Here is a 20,397-nt window from a genome sequence, read left to right on the forward strand (position 1 = left end):
CTATTTTTTATACTTTCTCTTGTTCATTGCTCCTCTGATCTTTATCATATATTTCTTCCTTCTGCTTACTTTGATTCGTTTGTTGGTCTTTTTCTAGTTACTTTAAATATAAAGATATACTGTCTATTTGGAATTAATCCTGTTTCTTGAGATAGGCCTGTATAACTATTAAATCCTCTACTAGAGGTATTTTGCTACATCTCATAAATTTTGGAAAGTTGTATTTTCATTTGTTTCAAGGTAGCTTGGTTCTTCCTATTTGGTTCTTCTTTGACCCATTGGTTGTTCTCTACATATTTGTGTTTTTTTTCCAGTTTTCCTTCAGCACTTGATTTCTAGTTTCATGTAACTGAAGTTGGAAAATATGCTTAATAATTTCAACCTTCCTGAATTTCTGATGCATCTTTTGTTGCCTAATATGTGCCTAATATGAGATATACCCTAGAAAATATTCTTTGTGCCCCAGAATAAAAATATATATTCTGCAGTTTGGGGATTAAATGATCTATAAATGTCTATTAAGCCAATCTTTTCTAATGTGACATTTAAGGCCATTATTACCATATTAATTTAGGTGTGGATGATCTATCCACTGAGGTAAGTGTGGTATTGAAGTCCCCAACTATTATTGTATTACTACTAATTTCCATTTTTATTTCTATTAATATTTTCTTTATGTACTTGGGTGATCCTATGCTGGGGTCATAGATATATACAATTGTTTCATCCTATTCCTGGATTAACCAGTTTATCATTATGTAATGTTCTTCTTTGTCTCTTTTTACATTCTTTGCTTTTTAAAATAAATTTAGTCATATATTAGTGTTGCTACTTCAGCTTTCCATTCATTTCTATATGCATGGAATATCTTTTTCTATCCCTCACTTTCAGTCTGTGTGTGTCTTTTGATCTAAATTGAGTCTCTTGAAGGCAGAATACAAATGGGTCTTGTCTATTCGGGTATTATATGTCTTTTTATTATTATTTATTAAATTGATTGGGGTGACGTTGGTCAACATGAACATATAGGTTTCAGGTGTGGGTTTCCATGTTACCAGATCTGTATATTGCACTATTTGCCCACCACCCAAAGTCACATCTTCTCCTGTCACCTTACATTTGGACACCCTTCTCCCCCACCCCCTTCCCTATGGTAGCCACCACACTGCTGTTTGTGTTCACAAATGTCAGTTTTATATCCCACATATGAGTGAAATAATATAATTCTTAGCTTTTTCTGACTGACTTATTTCACTTAGCATAATGTTCTCAAGGTCCATCCATGTTGTTGCAAATGGAGCTATTTCATCCTTTCTTATAACTGAGTAGTACTCCATTGTGTATATGTACCACATCTTCTTTATCCAGTCCTCTATTGCAGGACACCTTGGTTGTTTCCATGTCTTGGCCACTGTGAATAAATCTGCAATGAACATAGGGTTGCATATATCTTTGTGAATATGTGATTTCGAGTCTTTTTTGCTGGGTCATATGATAGCTCTAAATCCTTTGAGGAATTGCCAGACTGTTTTCCATAGTGGTTGTACCAGTCTACATTTTCACCAGCAGTGAATGAGGGTTCTATTTTTTCCACAACCTTTCCAACACATGTTATTTCTTGTCTTGTTAATAATGGCCACTCTAACAAGTGTAAGGTGGTATCTCATTGTAGTTTTGATTTGCATATCCCTAATTGCTAATGAGGTTGACCATCTTTTCATATATCTACTGGCTATTCGTTTATCTTCTTGGAGAGTTGTATTTTCAGGTCCTCTGCCCACTTTTTGATTGGGTTGTTTGTTTGGTGTTGAGTTTTATGAGTTCTTTATGTATTTTGGAAATTAAACCTTTGTTGGAGCTACTGTTTGCAAATGTCATCTCCCATCTGGTTTGCTGCTGCTTTGTTTTGTTGAGAGTTTCTTTTACTGTGCAGAAGGTCTTTAGTTTCATATAGTCCCATTCTTTTTCTTTTGCCTTTATTTCCCTTGCCTTTGGGGTCAAGTTCATCAAATGTTCTCTATTACCAAAGTCTGTAAGTTTGGTCCCTATATTTTCTTCTATGTAACTTATTATTTCTGGTCTTATATTTAGGTCTCTGATCTATTTTAAATTAATTTTTGTACACATGGACACACTGTAATCTAGTTTCACTCTTTTGCATGTGGCTTTCCAGTTTTCCCAACACCATTTATTGAAGAAACTATCTTTACTCCATTGTGTGTTTCTGGCTCCTTTGTCAAAAATTATCTGTCCATATACGTGTGGTTTTAAAGCTGGGCTCTCTATTCTGTTTCATTGATCTGTGTGTCTGTTTCTCTGCCAATACCATGCTGTTTTAATTATCATAGCTCTGTAATATAATTTGAAGTCAGGTAGTATAATACCTCCAGCTTTGTTTTTTTTTCTCAGGATTGACTTGGCTATTTGGGGTCTTTTGTGGTTTCATACAAATCTGATGATTTCTCATTCTATTTCTTTCAAAAATGACATTGGGATAGCATTAAATATATATTTTGCTTTGGATAATGTGGCCATTTTACAATGTTGACTATTCCAATCCATGAACATGGGATATTTTTCCATTTTGTTGTGTATTAACTTCTTTTAATAGTGCTTTGAAATTTTCAGTATGTAGATCTTTCATGTTCTTTGTTAAGTTTATTCTTAGGTATTTTATTCTTTTGCAAATAATTGTATTTTTTCATTTCTTTTTCTGAAGTTTTGTTGTTGGTATACAGGATGGCAATGGATTTTTGTACATTGATTTTATATCCTGCAACTTCACTGTATTTGTTTATTTTTCTAATAGTTTTTTGGTGTAGTCTTTAGGGTTTTCTATATACAGAATCATGTCATCCACAAAACGTTACAGTTTGACTTCTTCCTTCCCTATTTGGATGCCTTTTATTTCTTTCTCTTGCCTTATTGCTCTGGCTAGGACTTCCAGCACTATGTTGAATAAGAGTAGTGAGAGTGGACCTCCTTGTCTTGTTCCTGATCTTAGAGGAAAAGCTTCAGTTTTCCACCATTGAGTATGATATTAGCTGTGGGCTTATCAAATATGGCCTTTATTATGTTGGGGTACTTTCTTCTATTCCTATTTTATTGAGTGTTTTAATCATAAATGGATGTTGTATCTTATCAAATGTTTTTTCTGCATCTACTGATAAGATCATATGATTTTTGTCCTTTCTATTGTTAATGTGGTGTATTATGTTGATTGATTTATGTATGTTGAACCATGCTTGTGCCCCTAGAATGAACCCCACTTGTTAGTGATGTATTATTTTTTTGGATGTACTGTTGTATTCAATTTGCTATTATTTTGTTAAGGATATTTGCATCTGTATCCATCAGAGACATTGTTCTGTAGTATTCTTTCTTTGTGTTTCTTTGCCAGGTTTTGGTATCAGGGTTATATTGACCTCATAGAATGTATTAGGAAGTATTACCTCTTCTTCAACTTTTTGGAAAAGTTTGAGAAGGATAGAGACTCAATTTAGATTTAAAGAACATTTAAATCTTATTTGAATGTTTGGTAGAATTCACTGGTGAAGCCATCTGATCTTATACTTTTATTTTTTGGGAGGTTTTTGATAGTTGTTTCAATTTCTTCGCTGCTGATCGGTTTGTTTGTTTGTTTATTTATTTATTTATTTTAATCCTCACCCAAAGATATTTTTCCATTGATTTTGAGAGAGAGAGGAAGAGAGAGAGAAAGACAGAGAGAAATATTGATGTGAGAGAAACACCTCAATTGGTTGCCTCCTGCACAAGCCCAGACCAGGGCCCAAGCCAGGGAAAAGTGTGCAACCGAGGTATGTGCCCTTGATCGGAATAGAACCTGGGACCCTTTGGTCCACAGGCCTACGTTCTATCCACTGAACCAAACCAGCTAAGGACTGATCAGTCTATTTAGATTTTCCGATTCTTCATGATTTAGTCTAGAAAGGTTATATAGTTCTAGGAACTTATCCATTTTTTCTAGGTTATTGAATTTGGTGGCATATAGTCTTTCATAATATTCTAGTATGATCCTTTGTATATCTGTGATGTCTGTGTTGACTTCTCTCTTTTTTTATTTTGTTTACATGGGTCTTTCCCTTTTTTCCTTAGTGGGTCTAGCCAGGGGGTTGTCAATTTTATTAATCTTGCCAAAGAACCAGCTCTTTGTTTTAATTTTTTGTATAGGTTTTTGTTCTTTATTTCATTCAATTCTGCTCCAAATTTTTATTATTTCTTTTCTTCTGACTTTGGGTTGGTTTTCTTCTTCTTTTTCTAGTACTTTAAAATGTGATGTTAGGTTGTTTACTTGGGATTTCTCTTCCTTCTTGAGATAAACTTGTAATGATATAAACTTTACTCTTATTACTGCTTTCCCTGAATCCTAGAGGTTTTGATATGTTGTATTATCATTCTCATTTGCCTCTGTATAATCTCATCTTTGATCTCATCTTTTATTTCTTCTTTGACCCAGTCATTTTTTAGTTGTATGTTGTTTAATCTCCACATATTTGTGGGTTTCTCTACTTCCTTTTTGCAGTTCATTTCTAATTTCAAGGCATGTAGTTGGAGAATATGCTTGATATAATTTCAATGTTCTTGAATTTGTTGATGCTAGTTTGTGACTCAACATATGGTTTATCCTTGAATATGTTCCATGTGCACTGGAGAAGAATGTAGGATCTGATATTCTGGGATGAAATGTTCTGTAAATGTCAATTATATCCATTTGGTCTAGTGTTTCATTTAGGCCCAATATTTCGTTATTAACTTTCTATTTGGTTGATCTGTTTAGAGCTGTTAATGGAGTATTAAGGTCTCCAACTATGGTTTTGTTTTTATCTGTTTCTCCCTTTAATTCTGTGAGTAGCTCTTTTATATATGTTCGTTTTATCATTATAAAGTATCCATCTTTGTCTCTTGTTACCTATGTTGACTTGATATCTATTTTGTGAGATATAAGTATGGCTACACCTGCTTTTTGGGGATGTTATTTGCTTGGAGTATCATTTCCCAACCTTTAACTGAATCTGCCTTTGTCTTTGTAGCTTAGATGTATCTCTTGTAGGCAGCATATGGTTGGTTTTTTGGGGGTGGGTTTTTTTTTATCCACTCTGTTACTCTGTGCCTCTTTATTGGTGAATTCAGACCCTTTACATTTAGGGTAATTATTGATGTATGAGAATTTTCTGTAGTCACTTTATCTTTTGTTTCCTGGTAGTTCTGTGCCTCCATTGGCTCTTTTCCATTATGTTGCTGTCTTTTGTTTTTGTTTGGTGGTATTCCATATTTCTTTTTTCTGTTTCCTCTTTTTTTAAGCTATATGTCTTGGTTTGGGGATTTTGTGTGTGGTTACCATTAGGTTTATAAAAAATAAAGTTGCGTATATACTGTAGTTTTTTCCCTTTTGAGTGCATCTGATCTTCATCTTCCTTTGCCAGTTCAGACCTTTCCTCCTTCCCCTTTCATTTTTTTTGTTGTTGTTGTTGCAAATTATCCCTATTTATGCTGTAAGTTTTTTGGTGATCTTACTTATAGTGTTGTTCTTACCTTATGTTCTTTGTTTCAGGTAGAATAACTACCTTGAGTATTTCCTGCAATGGAGGTTTTCTGGTGATTCAGCTTCTGTATGTCTGGAAACATCTTTATTTCTCCTTCATATTTAAAGGATAATTTTGCTGGATATATTATTCATGGCTTGTAATTTCTCTCTTTCAGACATTTTAATATTTGATTTAATTCTCTTCTGTCTTATAAAGTATCTACTGAGAAGTCCGATGAAATTCTGATGGGTTTTCATTTATAGATTACTTCCTTTCTTTTACCTGGTTGCTTTGAGAATATTTTTGTTATTAATTTTTGACAGCTTCAATACCAAGTGCCTTGGTTAGGGTCTCTTGGATTGATGTAACTAGGTGTTCAGTTTATTTCTTAGATTCAAGGATCTAGTTCTTTCCATATATTTTAGAAGTTCTCATCCACTATTTGTTTTAATAGATTCTCCATTCCATGCTCCCTCTCTTCCTCCTCCTCAATGCCTATAATTCTAATATTGCTTTTTCTAATGGAGTCAAACAATTCTCATAGGGCTCTTTCCTTTTTCTTCTTCCCTCTGTGTCATTTCTTGATTCCTGTCTTCAATATCACTAGTTCTTTCCTCTAACTGGTTGGTCCTGTTTTCTATGCTCAGTAGTTCGCTCTTAATCTCCTTAATTGCATGCCTCATTTTTCAGGATTTCTGATTGGTTCTTTTTTAGTTACAATTTCATTGGTAAAGCACTCATTTTTTTTTTCATTGATTTATTTTCTTAGTGCACAGAATTACCTGTCAGTTTTTTCTCGCATCTTGTTGAGTATTTTCAGAACTGCAATCTAAAAATCTCTGTCATTTATATCCCATATTTCCATGTGTCCCAGCCTGCTTTCTGGGGATTTTTCATTTTCTTTCTGGTCATCCTCATTATTGTTATTTGCTATCCTCCTTTGTTTTACATTTATCTCTGAAGAGGTCTTTCTACCATAATCCAGTAGATGGTGCTGAAATGCAAGATTTTTACCTCCAACGCCTCCCAGTCTTGAACTTTCTTAGCTTAAGACAGTGATAACCTTGCTGGATAAATTATTCTAAATTGTAAGTCCTTTCTTTCAGCACTCTAAAGTTGTCCTGCCACTCCCTATGGCCTTTAAAGTTGCTGCAGAGAACTCAGCTGATAGCCTTATAGGATCCCTTTGTATGTTAACTAATTTTTCCTCTTGCTTCCTTCAGTATTGTCTCTTTATCCTTAACCTTTGCCATTTTAATTACAATATATCTTGGTGTGAGCCACTTTGGGTTTATCTTGTCTGGAACTCTCTGAAGTTATTGGACATCTGTTTCCTTCCCCAGATTAGTAAAGTTTTCAGTCATTATTTCTTCAAATATACTTTCCACTTTTTTCTCTCTCTTCACCCTCTGTAATCCCTGTAATGCAAATGTTAGAGCATTTGATATTGTCCTAGATGTCACTTACACTATCTTCATTTTTAAAATTGTTTTTTAATTTTTCTGTTCTTATTGGGTGATATTTACTACTCTGTCAACAGGTCACTATTCCATTCTTTCTTTCAGCACTTTAAAGTTGTCCTGCCACTCCCTTATGGCCTTTAAAGTTACTGTTGTTTAATCTGCTGTTGAGTCCTTCTAACGTATTTTTTCATTTCAGTTATTGTATTCTTCATCTCTGCTTGTTTCTTTATTTTATTAGCTCTTTTTTTAAGTTCTCTCTCTGAGTTCCTCTATTTTACTCTGAAATTTCTCAAGCATTCTTATGACCATTTCTTTGAATTTTTTTAATGAGGCAAATTACTTATCCCCCTTTTATTAGATTTTTTTCTCTGTGGTTTTGTGTTCCTTCATTTGGGGCATAGTCTTCTGTCTCCCTACTTTATTTGACTTTCTGTGTTTGTTTCTCTGAATTAAATGAAATAATTGTCTCTCCAAGTCTTGAAAAAGTGGCCTCTGTAAGACTATGTTAGATAGTTTTGTAGGCTGATCTGTCCAGAAGTAGTGGATTCTTGGAGGGACAGCCTGGTGTATGCACATATGCAGTGGCTCCCTGTTGTTCTGGCTGTCCTTGGCCAGAATGGAGTTGGGGTGTGGAGACCTGGTGTGCGTACACTTCCTTGACCTTCTGATCTGGGTGGGCTGCCAGGTATATACTGGCAGAAGAACCCCCCTAGTTTGCTTCTTTGGATGGTGCATCCCCATGTGCGCATGCAGCAGTGGCCCACTATCTCTGACTGGACTGCCTTGCATGCAGGCACCTCAGTGCTTTGCTAGTTCTACACTCTCTCTGTGCAGCAGCACCAAACTATACCTGCTGGGTCAATCTCCAGGTATAGGGGCCCCATTTGTGCATGCTATGGCGGCGCTCCCCTCTTTATGCTTAAAGTAGCTCTAGGAGGGGACACGCAACAGCAGCCTGGCAGTTTAGCCAAAGAACCTAGAGAGCTCCTGCCCTCTATCCACATGTAGGAGAGACATGAACAATGGTGCTCACCAGTTCCTCCTGTCCTGGAGAGACCCTCAGCTGCTGGAGAGCTCTCACAGAACCACAACTTTCTCTCTCTCTCTCTCTCTCTCTCTCTCTCTCTCTCTCTCTTTCTCTCTCTCTCTATTGTTTATTATGCAGAAGCTGTTCAGTTGGCCTTCATTTATCTCTCAGGAGGAATTACTCTAAATATAGGTGTATATTTGAGTTGTTCTTGGAAGGGGACAAACTCAGCATCCTCCTATATCACCATCTTGGACCTTCCTCGAGGACGTATTTTTAAGGGAAGACATTTTAAAAAATACAGGCATGGTTAGTAAATGATTTAGGCTTGTTGATGACCACAATAATAACTCTTCTAGAATAAGGCACTGCACACACTCAACAGAACATAAAACAAAGCATGTGTCTTGTGAGAGGAGTCACACTCATTGGAGACACAGCTTTACCAGTAATTTTTCAGCCTGAGCATATCAAGGAGACAAATCTCTTCACAACTAAAAAACGCACTTCTATTTAAGGATGTGGGTTTCTGTTAACCTGTCCATCTCCTATGGAGTTTATTCTGGAGTGACTACTACTAGGTAATTTAAGTTAACAGAAATGTTGCTCAGGGCAAAGAACTCAGTTCTGGATTCTCCAGGCAACACCCTCAGCCCCACAACTAAACATAGCTCACCTCCCAGTTTTGCAGAGCTGGCCCTGAGAGCAGGAGATCTTTCCACTTCACTCATTATACATTTTAGTTGACACAATCAAGATTCAACAGATATTTCTGAGTACTACTTAAACATGTGACTCTTTGTATTTAAGTACAATATTTGACATTTAGCCCTTCTACATTTCATCTTATATTTAAACCACCATTCCAATCATAAGGGTCTTCTTGAACACTAATACTCTATCATGTATTTCCTATTCCTACATAATCAATCCATTGAATAAGAAGCCTAAAGCTTCTGTTCCTATATAGACTGAACAAGTTAACTTGAACAAAACAAGACATTTATCCAGTTAAAATGTAATCAATTAAACATCATCTTTGGGAATAGTCAATCACTCTTTATTCTGTAAGAAATCCTGTTTCCAATGCTGACTAAGGAAATGTATGCTAAAATCAATGTTTCCTTAAAAATAGTAAATATTCAGGTTGTGTAATCTTTATCATAAGCTTAAAGGTATTTATTTTTCAAAGCTTTGAAAGATAATCATGGTCAAGGTCCAAAAAAGTACCAATCAAACATAATACAATGGTCATCAATGTGCCAGACCCATGTAATTTAGCAGCAGGTAAGTACATATTATTCATATATACTTGAGAGATTAGATGCATCCATGTATTACAATTGGCTAGGTTATCTCAATTTTATTGTTTAGTTTTAACGAGTGACTTTTAGAGACAAAAGATGGTGAAAGTAATAGCTGGTATAGTACACTGTGGCTCATTTTCTGTCTTGTCAAAAACTTCTCAGATTTTTACCTATGCCATAAACATAGAATTCATTTCAGAGCAGAATCCAGAGAAACAAGACTGTCTATGCTACTGTTAATGCATAATAATTAGATTATGTGGGGCTTTTAAACCACCCTATCTATGATCAATTCTTAACATCTTGACTTCTTGATCTTTCTCATTTTGAAAAACATAACCTCTAAATCCAATTTACAAATCAAGCCATATCAGCAGTGAAGGAACAGTGCTTGAAGAAAAATTTGTAGGCATTACCACAGTATTTTCAAAAGAACCTTGAGTCACTTAGACACATTCATAATAAAAATTTCTAAAGGGGTTGTTTTTAAAACCTAGATATAAGAAAACATTAGCATGGGAGTGGGAGACTTTTTCCATAAAATGGCCTAGAAAGGCATTTTTTGCTTTTTGGAGCTGTAAGTAAAAACTGGGTCCCAGCCTCTGGCCTAAGAAAGGATTCTGAGATAATAAATATCAGGAAGCTTGGACTAGCTTACCTAAAAAGGAGAGTTTAAGAAGGACTCTAAGAACTGGTATGCGTCGTGTTGGCCATCTCCCAAGAAACACTGTTTTGTGTCCTGAAAATTGAGTGGAAGGAATACATTGATGATGAAATGCCTTAGCACAAAGCTGGAGTCAAAAAGGCTCATTTGCCTTTACTTAACAGAGATTTTGCCTTACCTGATGTGATGATCTTGCATTACAACCTTGTTTTGGAAAACAGTAAAGACAGCATTTTCTTCACAAAGACCATGTAATTTACTTAGTCCTTCATTCCACACTTCTCAATAGTTTATTCTATGGTAGAAGCTGTTACATACTGAAATGCATACTAAACATTTTGTTCATATTTGACATTTTCTAAAAGTCTTCACAGTAGAAATTCTGTATATATAGACTTAAGAATCTGGCCCTGTACTCCTTTCTGGAATGACATTGTATGTCAGTAGATAAGGTTTGGTTATAAAAACTTTTAGGCAGAAATTTTTCTCCCAAAATAGTAAATACCTCAAGTTGTATAATCTATTTCACAATATTAAAGGTATTTATCTTTCAAAGTTTGAAAGATAGTCATGGGCAGGGCCCAAAAAACTACTCAATAAACATAATACAATAGTCTTCAATGTGCCAAACACATGTAACAGGCGAAACAAGAAGAGAGGCTTTGAAGACGGGTTGTGGTGGAGATTGGTAGTGGTAATGCTTTATGTTTGAAGATAGTAATAAATAATTTGATGATTTTATTTTTTGTGCACTATACCTTATGTTAAGCACAATACATTAAACTGATAACCCAGAGAATGTTTTGGAAAGAGCATTAAGATAAGTGGTTTTTGGGTCAAGAATTGGAAACAGATAGGTCCTCAAATATTTTGAAAATCTAGAACCAGATATACTGACCTATAATTAAGAATGGCCAAATTGATTTTTCTAATATAGTGTCAGGTTACAGTTATCTCTTTCCACATTCCCAAACTTTCCTTAAACCAATTATATGGTTATGATATGGTGACACCAAAAAGTAGTAGCCATAGTTGAACATGGCCCAGTTATATTACTCTAGACTAACCATGAGTTCTATATTACTTTTAGAAATTGTCTACTAGCAAAAATTATAAAAAAATAAAATGCAAGAAAATTACATGTCATATCTCACACTTGTTTGGGAAGTATATAGACAATGTTTAGTCCTTTGAAATGACTATATCTAGCAATATTATAAAATATTCTCAATGTGGAAGGCAATATGATTAAAGAAAATGCCACTTAGATTTTTAATTATATTTTATGTTAATTGGATAGTCATAATTTAGTAGGTATGAAGCCAAACATATGAAAGACTCTGCCTTAACATTTAGCAATGGTATAATTTATTTGGGGCTGTAGTTCATTCACATTACTCAGCTGACCTCAGAATTCTACTATGTTCACATATTATTTACATTTAAATACTAAAATTGTAAAGCAATAAAAGTCTTGACTTCTGATCTCCAAGACAAAATCTAAACCAACTAACCAGAGAATCTGAAAGATTACAAATTACTTTTTCAACAACATGCTTCCCACTAGAGCTTGTTTTTAACTGGGCCGCTCTGCATGTCGAATGGGTACCACATTTGCAACCATTTATCAAGTCTGGGCAAGCAATGCTAATACTGCTGATGGTTCTGCTGGTGGAAGAGGGCCGTGCTTTCCGTTGCATGCAGACACTGACCCTGTACTCTGTTTCCTTTCCTGTTTCCTGTGCCATGCTTGCTGTGTAGCAAATGGAATCTCTGGCAGTAAGTTAACTTTCTTTCATACTCTCTGCCCATTTGAGGCATGGACCCATAACAAACCTTACTTTTACTGTTACTATTATAGCTCTTAGCATGTTTCCCCTTTTTCCTTCCATTTTATATTATTTGGTAGATTGAGATATGCCAGTTTGTTAGTAGCGTAATGGGCTGCTTTCGGCCCAAAAGTAGAAACCTATGTTGCTATGAACTCTCATACTATCAGTGGAATATCTTGAGTTAATAACTACCATTATCTGACACTTGGAAAGTCAGAGTTTTCATAGCTGGGTTTCACCCTAAATTGTGAAGGTAACATTGTTTAAACAATACTTTTTTATCTTTCTGTGAATCTCTGGTAGTTACTTTTTTGTACCAGATTTTAAAAGATTTCCCATAAAGAATAAAGTTCAAAATACAACATTTTACTGAAACAACCAAAGATCTAGTTTGGAGTAACTAGTGAGTGTAGCTACTTCTTTAACCTTAGGGTGGTTTCCAGCAATGAGAGATCAGGTAAATCTAAAGTAGAATTTTATCCCCCTAAGGGCCAAAGAAAGGGTGAGAGGAGAAAGAAAGCTTCATTCACCATGGTTTCAAATGAGCTTTAGTAACTTTTTAAAATTAGGATCAAAAGTCTGTTAATAATACTGTGAATAGAATATTCTTCTTCAAACCTAAATTTAAATTATTGTCATTTCTCTGCTTAAACTGATTCGGGGAACAATTTTAAATCACCACAGTAGCTCTCAATTCTGAGCTGAGGTCTCTCTACTCCATTAGCAAAAGAAAGGCCCTATTTATCCTCAAGGAACCACATTTGAAAACTGAACAGTGAAGTGTAGTTTAAGCCACATACTTAACCACTTTCACTAGTGACTGCTAAGCCATGAAATTCTACCTAATGAAGGCTATTCTTTTCCTCACAGAATCCCATCCACTATCTAGGAGTTAACCAGTTCTTAGAATAAAATAAGCAGCATTTAGAGGCTGTTATAAGCAGATACAGCTCAAAGAGCAGTATAATCGTTGGTGTTAGAATTACTCATGATTTATTTTTCCCTCATAGGATACATAACTCACATAATGAACACATTTTAAATTCCAGCGGTATTTACAGGGCCATTTTGTATTATTACTTTTTAATGTTCTTTCCACAGAAAGTTTTGAATGTTTTTGTAATGTCTCCTTTTTGTAAGCACATTTTAGCTGTTTTTTATCTCTTTAATTAAACAACTATTTATTGAGCACTGAGTAGAAGCATCGTCAGTAAAGCTGACACAGTACCTTAGAGGGTCATATGACTGTTTTATTTACACAGACTTCAGGATGAGTGTCTGCACCCAAAATGCAGCCAGAATTGTTTCATGGAGTAATTTCCCAAGTGTCTGCTGAATTTATAAATTTAATATTTAGAATGACTTAATGTTTTACCTTTCAACTATACTTTTTAAAAAACAGAAATTCGTATTTTTTTTAAATATTCCGCCTATAAAAATTAAGACAGCCACAACTATAATTTGTAGACATGTAACTGGCAAACATGGTGATTCACTCAGTCCCTTTATAGCTACTACTCCTCTCTAATTACTCATCCTCCAGGAGCTATTCTATGTTATATTGTGAATGTCTCACTGATATTTACTGACTGGACTTGTTCTGTTTTATTGGGAATAATAGCAGCTAGTTATGGATCCTTGATATTTTTAAAAAGTTTGTCTCCTCCAAGATTTCACTTGTTATACAAAAACTGTCCTTAATAACTAATTTCTCCCCATGCTAATTCTCTCTCTAGCAATTGGAACTGTGTCAGAGGTTATATAAGCTACACTTCCAGCTGCTGCTGCTTTTTCAGTCCTACTGTAAGCTCATCGGCCAGGTGCACGAAGTCAGTTCCATGCCAGAGGTGAGCCCTCGCACCTCCCAACCCTGAGTGCTGCCATGAAAATCTTTCCTTTCCTTTTGTTCTCCCTCCCCCACACCCTCTGTTCCCCCATCTAAACTATTAAGTGATGTTATTCCTACATAATCATTTTGCTGTAGAATAAGTATTAAATGTGTCTTATATTCCTATTCTCATTTGGCAGTGTCAGGACTAGTGTGAGGCAAGTGACAGGCCTAGGCACAAAACTGAAGGACTCTGAGTATGAGACCTCCCTCAGTGCCATGCCTAGAGGCCTTACTTGGCCTGCCCTTGTCCTGGCTTTGGATCCTTGTGTTATGGTTTTCCTTCTTTGTATTTAGCTTTTTGTTCTTGTTCTTCATTGAGATAAGAAAGAAATATCTATATGATGCTTGATTCTCTTCCACTTCCCTGCTTAGCATCAGGATGCTTTGATATTTTTAAATGTAAAAAGTAAAATAATTGAAATATACTCCTTCCAAGTGAGCAAAATTTTCCTAGAAGTGAATACTACTGCCATGTAGTAAGTGAAATAATGGGAATTTACAGAGGATATTATGGAAACGTGAAGGACAAACACCTAAGTCATCAAGCTGAAATAGCACAGCTTTTTGGAGGAAATCACACCTTGGTGATTCTTCATGGATGAGTTGGAGTTAGAGAGAAAAAGTGGTGGCTAAGGAGGTATGTTCTAGTAAACATAAACATGGTGGTAAGAAAGAGAAAGGAACTACATGTGGTTTACTATTGCTAGATTATAACATGCAAACTAAAAAGGATTGATGGAGCAAGGTAGAAGAAATAGGTAAGGGGAGATCATGGAAGATCCTGTGCTGAAAGTGTTTTGGTTAGAGCTTATGGCGCAGATATAAGGTGGATTTGATGACAACTACACTGGAGATAGGGAGACCACTTATGAAGCTGATAAAATAGCTCGGATGCGAGATTAGAGCTTCAACTAGGCTAGAAGTGCTAGGTATAGAGAGAAGGGAGGAAATGTAAGAGATATTTAGGACAAAACGTCAAGAAATTGGGGGTGGGGGTGGGGGTGAAGGAGAAGAAAGAGTGTGATGCTCAGGTTCCATCTCAGATTAACTAAGTGACTGGTGGTACCACCTGTGGGACAGGGATATAAAAGGAGGACTGAGGCAATTGTACATCCAACGGGTCAAACCTTCTGCCTGCTAGTCAATAACCAAATCTGCCCACTAGACCAGCCCAGGTTAACGACATCTTGCAGGCAGTTTAATATGAAAATATAGAAGAGATTGGAGGTCAGAAGAGAGATCTGAACTGAAAGTATAGATGTGGTAGTCATCAGTGAAAAGCCAAGAGTTCAGGAAACCATCCCACTAAGAGTATATTGGTGAGAGTGGAGCACCATATTTATCACTCATTTGGAAAAAAGGAAAAGGAAGGTATAGTTTTTGAATATACTTTCAAATGCTAATTTCAAGGGAGGCATGAATCAGACAGCTTTGTTTATGAAGAGCTCTTCACAAACCAGTGTTCCTCTATTGAATTACAAATTATTAGATAAAAGAGAAGACAGTTTATATGTTATTTGCCATGTTGTAAAGATAGGTTTACTCTTCTTATTCTTCCAGCAAGTATTAACAGGATCCTTAGAATCCATCTTGGCTCAAAAAAGAGAAGACAAAAGAGAAGACATACAATGCAACTCACATGTCTTTTTCCATATTAAAAAGGCAATTAAAGTTCTACTTTAGAAAAGTAAATTATGTGTTACATAGAAAAGTAAATTATGTGTGTGTGTATATTAGATAACTGTTTTTAAATTTTGTAAATTTAAAGTGATTTTCTCCTTAATTATTTTAAATCTAGGTAAGTTTTAAATACTGTACAAGCACATACAATAATTAAAACTTGCCTAGATTTAAAAGAATTAAAAATAAATTCACTTTAAAACTTAAAAACGTATGTACGTAAAGTACTCTAATATCTTATTTAAAATCATTACCTGAGAACATTTTAAACCTAACTCTGGAGTAGGTATTTGTTTTTAACAGGCATCTGTGTGGAAACAAATAGTCCTTGAGAACTTTGGTTCTATTGTTTGTAAAATGAGGGAGCTGGGAATGAAGATGTTGGGTAAATCAACTCTACAAAGAAAACAAGAACCATCAACTTGCATTACAAAGGGAAAAAAAACCTTTAAATTCATGTCAATTTTTTAAAATGCTCTTGAGATCAGATTCCAAAACAGCTGTCTTCCACAATACATTTTAGGAGTACTAAGAAGTTTTGTAGGTTCTCTCATATGCTTTACTTTTTAACACTCTGGATCTTTTGGTTTCAGTAATTTTGAGGGAAAATCTTTTACCTCTGTAACATTAGAACTATTGCATTGAGATTTTTCCTTCTCTTACTTAAAAGTATGCCTTTAATCTCTTTCCATAGCATAGCAATAGTAAGAAAATTTCATTTTTTATAGTCCATGTTGATAATATTTATTGAGCATTTTTATGCAAAACTTACTATCTTATATACATTATCTCATTTCATCTTTAAAATTAACCTGTGATATCTTCAGTCCCACAGATGAGAAAAATAAGATGCATAAAAGTCTATTTACTTGACTGTGGTCCCACCATACATTGTAGAATTGGCATTTGAACCCAGCTTTACCCAATTCCCAAGCCTGTTCTGGTGTGCATTTTACTTCTGAATATGCCCTTCTACTTAATTAGACAACACTTTAAAGGAAGTCTTAATCTTTTCTATAAGAAGAACTTCCCAGATGTGGACACATAAAGTTATTTCATCCATACAACCACCTATACATACCTTGTAGTAAAGTTTCATTTGTCCTATTTTAGTTTTCCACGATACTAAGCTTGTGCTTAACTACACCACATATAATCAATTGTTTTCTTTGGGGGATATAAAATCCATCCTTGAACTAACTACAGTAAAAATACTGTTTTAACAGCTGCTAAATATGTCCAGGGAACTGAGTGACTTAAAGAAAAATCTGAAGGAGGCCACTGCAGCCATTGCAGCTGACCCTCTTTATATAGAGGGTGTGTGGTCTGAACCAACCTTCACGTCCACCGAAGCAGCCATCCAGTCCATGCTGGACTGCCTGAAGAACAATGAACTTGGCAAGGCTTTACATCAAATCAGGGAATGCAGGTAATTCTATTTCCTTTAGAGATGGTTAAATGAAATGCATGCCTAATAATTACTTTGTCATGGTTGGTAACTAGATCATTACAGAAGGAATATCTGGATATTTTATATACCTTCTTCAGACCTCTGCTGTTACCATGGCAGAAACATCAGATTTCAGAACTTATATGTTAAAAGTATTGATGTTGCTTCTGGTCATTTGTCATACCTAAAATGTTGATACACTTCAAAGTAGACCCCAACAAGAGGTCCAAGATGGCAGTGGCATAGGATGATGCTGAAATCGCCCACTCCCACAAGCACACTAAAATATACACCTATAGAAAGAGCAATTATTCCTGATTGACAGCTGAAGACTGATTGAACAGCTTTTGAACACAAAGGAGAGAAAGACAAAATAGAGAAGACTAGGGGAGCTCTTTGGTATCTGTAGGAAATCTCCAAGATCAGAGGTGCTGATAAGCAACATTGTCTATCCTCCTCCACCTCCATAGGGCAGATGGAAGCTCTGTCAGGGTGCTTTGATCTGCTTGGGAGATTACAGCAATGTGTGCCCATCCCACTGCTCAGAATTCTATTTCAGCTCTGAACAATGGGAGCAAGCAGGAGCCACAGGGCTTCACGACACATTCCTGGCCTCCCTGCCTGGATCCAATCTAGCCTAACAGGCTAAAACCCCAATAAATATCTGCCCAGTTCTAATCAGCCTGCCAAAACTTCCAGGCACACAGCCAACACAGAGGTTTCTTCTACACAAGGCCACTTTCTGTACAAGAAATGAGAGAGAGGTCATATAGAGCAGGCTAGGGAACCACAGGAGCTCTCCAGGAACTGTAGGAATTTCTTCAGGGTTGGAGGTACCTGTGAGCACTACTATACACGCCTGGAGATGCTTCAGCTTGGTAACCCAATGCACCAGCTCAACTCCAACTGGCCTTCCAAATTAACCCAGCACACAAACAGCGTACACATAGGTAACTTCTACATAAAGCCACTTTTTCAAGAATGGGAGAGATAGATATTTTATCAAATTTATACAAATAACATAGAAAGTCAAACAAAATAAAAAAATAAACACAGAAGAATACCTCTCAAATGAAGGAACAAGAAAAAACCCTAAGGAGTTGGAGATAAGTCATTCGCTTGATAAAGAATTCAAAGCTATAGTTCTAAGGATGCTCACCAAACTTCAGAGTGGAATACAGGAACTTAAAACTACAACAAAGAGAAAGTATAATAAAGGCCCAAAGAGAGCTGAAAATACAATAACTGAAATGATAAATACACTAGAAGGAATCAACAGCAGATTAACATACAGAAGAATGTATCAGTGACCCAGAACACAGACTAGTGGAAATTAATCAATCAGAACAGCAAAAAATAAAACAGAATTTTTTAAAATGTGGATAATTTAAAGAGCCTGTGAGACAAAATCAAGCTCACAAACATTCACACTATAGGCATTCTAGAAGGAGAAGAAAAAGAGAAAGGAACAAAAACATTATTTGAAGAAATAATGGCTGAAAACTTTTCTAACCTGGGAAAAGAAACAGCCATTCAGATCCAGGAATCACAGAAATTTCCAAACAAGATGAACCCAAAGAGGCCCACACCAAGACATATGGTAATTAGAATGGCAAAACTTAAAAACAAAGAGATACTCTTGAAGGAAGCAAGAAAAACACAAGTTATAAACAAAGGAAACCCCATAAGGCTATCAACTAATTTTGCAGCAGCAACTTTATGGGCCAGAAGGGAGTGGCAGGATATCTTCTAAAGTGTTGAAATAAAGGAACCTACAACCTAGATTAATATACCCAGCAAGGTTATCATTCAGAATTGAAGGAGAGATAAAAACAAGCAAAAAGTAAAGGAGTTCATCACCATTAAATTGTTTTTACAATAAATGTTGAAGATCTTTAAGAAGAAAAGGGGCCCTAACCGGTTTGGCTCACTGGATAGAGCGTCGGCCTGGGGACTGAAGAGTCCCAGGTTCGATTCAGGTCAAGGGCATGTATCTTGGTTGCAGGCACATCCCCAGTGGGGGGTGTGCAGGAGGCAGCTGATCGATGTTTCTCTCTCATCAATGTTTCTAACTCTCTATCCCTCTCCCTTCCTCACTGTAAAAATCAATAAAATATATTTAAAAAAAAAAGAAGAAAAGGGAAAGCAATAATCATAAATTAGAATATATAAGGAAAAAATTTCACAGGTAAATCCAAATATTAAATAAACACAGCAAATCAGACATTTAAAAAGCTACTATAAAGGTCAAAAGACAAAAGTACCAACTCAACTCAAACTAAAATTAGTTAGGAGATTCACAAAACAAAAAGATATAAAATGTGACCTCAAAAACAGAAAGTGTGAGAGGCAAATCAAAGATGTTGGTGTTGGAAGACACTGATTTAGCCCCCTCCCAATAACACATTGAATATACACCTATATTTAGAGCAGTTTCTCCTGAGAGACAACTGAAGGCCAACTGAACAGCTTCTACACAACAACCAAGAGAGATACCACATAGAGAAGACTGGGACCTCCAGAGCTCTGTAGGAGCTGAGGGAACTCTCCAGGACCAGAGGATGGGGGAGCACCATGGGTTACATCTCCCTTTGCACTTGGAGAGTGCATTTTAGCTCTGTCCAGGTTCTCTAGTCAACCTACAAACCCACAATAGCACATCCACAGCCACCCTACCATAGTTAGAGATAGAAGGATACCATAGCATGCACTCACAGGGCCCTCCACCCAGAGCTTGATCCAGTTATGCCCAGCCTGTGTGGCTCACTGGTTGAGCATTTACCCATGAAGCAAGAGGTTGCTAGTTTGATTCCTGGCCATGGCACATGCCCCAGTGCAGGCTTGATCCCCAGTAGGGGATGTGCAAGAAGCAGCCAATTGATGATGTTTCTCTCTCATCAATGTTTCTATCTCTCTATCCCTCTCCCTTCCTCTCTCTCTAAAAATCAATTAAAACATATTAAATAACTAACAGTTATGAAAGCAACCTGGGTATCCATCAACAGATGAATTGATAAAGGAGATTTGGTATATAAACAGCACAATGGAATTTTACTCAGCAAATAAAAAAATGAAATCCTGCCATTTGCAAGAACTTGGATAGACCTAGAGAGTATTATGCTAAGTGAAGTAAGTCAGACAAAGACAAATAGCACATGATTTCATTTACGTGTGTAATTTTTTTAAATCAAAACAAATGCACAAACAAAGCAAAGACTTATAGAAACAAAAAACAAAGAGGGGAGGGATGGGTGAAATCGTGAAGGGGAATATAGTTAATAGTAGTGTGATAACTTTGCATGATGACAGGTGATTATTAGACTTAGTGTGATAAGCATCTAGTAAGATAGATAAATGTCAAATCACTATGTTGTACACCTGAAACTATATAACATTATATGCTAACTATACTTTAATAAAGAAAATTCACACACACAAAAAGGCATGGAGGGGGAGGGAATGTAGTCCTTTTAGGATATATTCAAATGTTAATGACTACCAGCTTAAAATTGACTGCTATAGATATATAATTTTATA

At 35.9% G+C, this 20,397-nt stretch overlaps 1 protein-coding gene across 2 annotated transcripts in view; it reads left to right on the forward strand.

Moving 5' to 3' along the window:
• The window catches only part of FRY (FRY microtubule binding protein), a 572,796-nt gene that overhangs the window by 542,689 nt on the left and 9,710 nt on the right, over positions 1-20,397 (forward strand). For both annotated transcript variants that reach the window (XM_023751126.1, XM_006085476.3), the window contains 2 exons: positions 13,576-13,686; positions 16,637-16,839. In XM_023751126.1, the coding sequence (XP_023606894.1) occupies positions 13,576-13,686; positions 16,637-16,839 (314 nt within the window). The remainder of the gene's footprint in view (positions 1-13,575; positions 13,687-16,636; positions 16,840-20,397) is intronic.

Source organism: Myotis lucifugus, unplaced genomic scaffold (assembly GCF_000147115.1).
Source record: "Myotis lucifugus unplaced genomic scaffold, Myoluc2.0 scaffold_19, whole genome shotgun sequence".
Taxonomy (NCBI): domain Eukaryota; kingdom Metazoa; phylum Chordata; class Mammalia; order Chiroptera; family Vespertilionidae; genus Myotis; species Myotis lucifugus.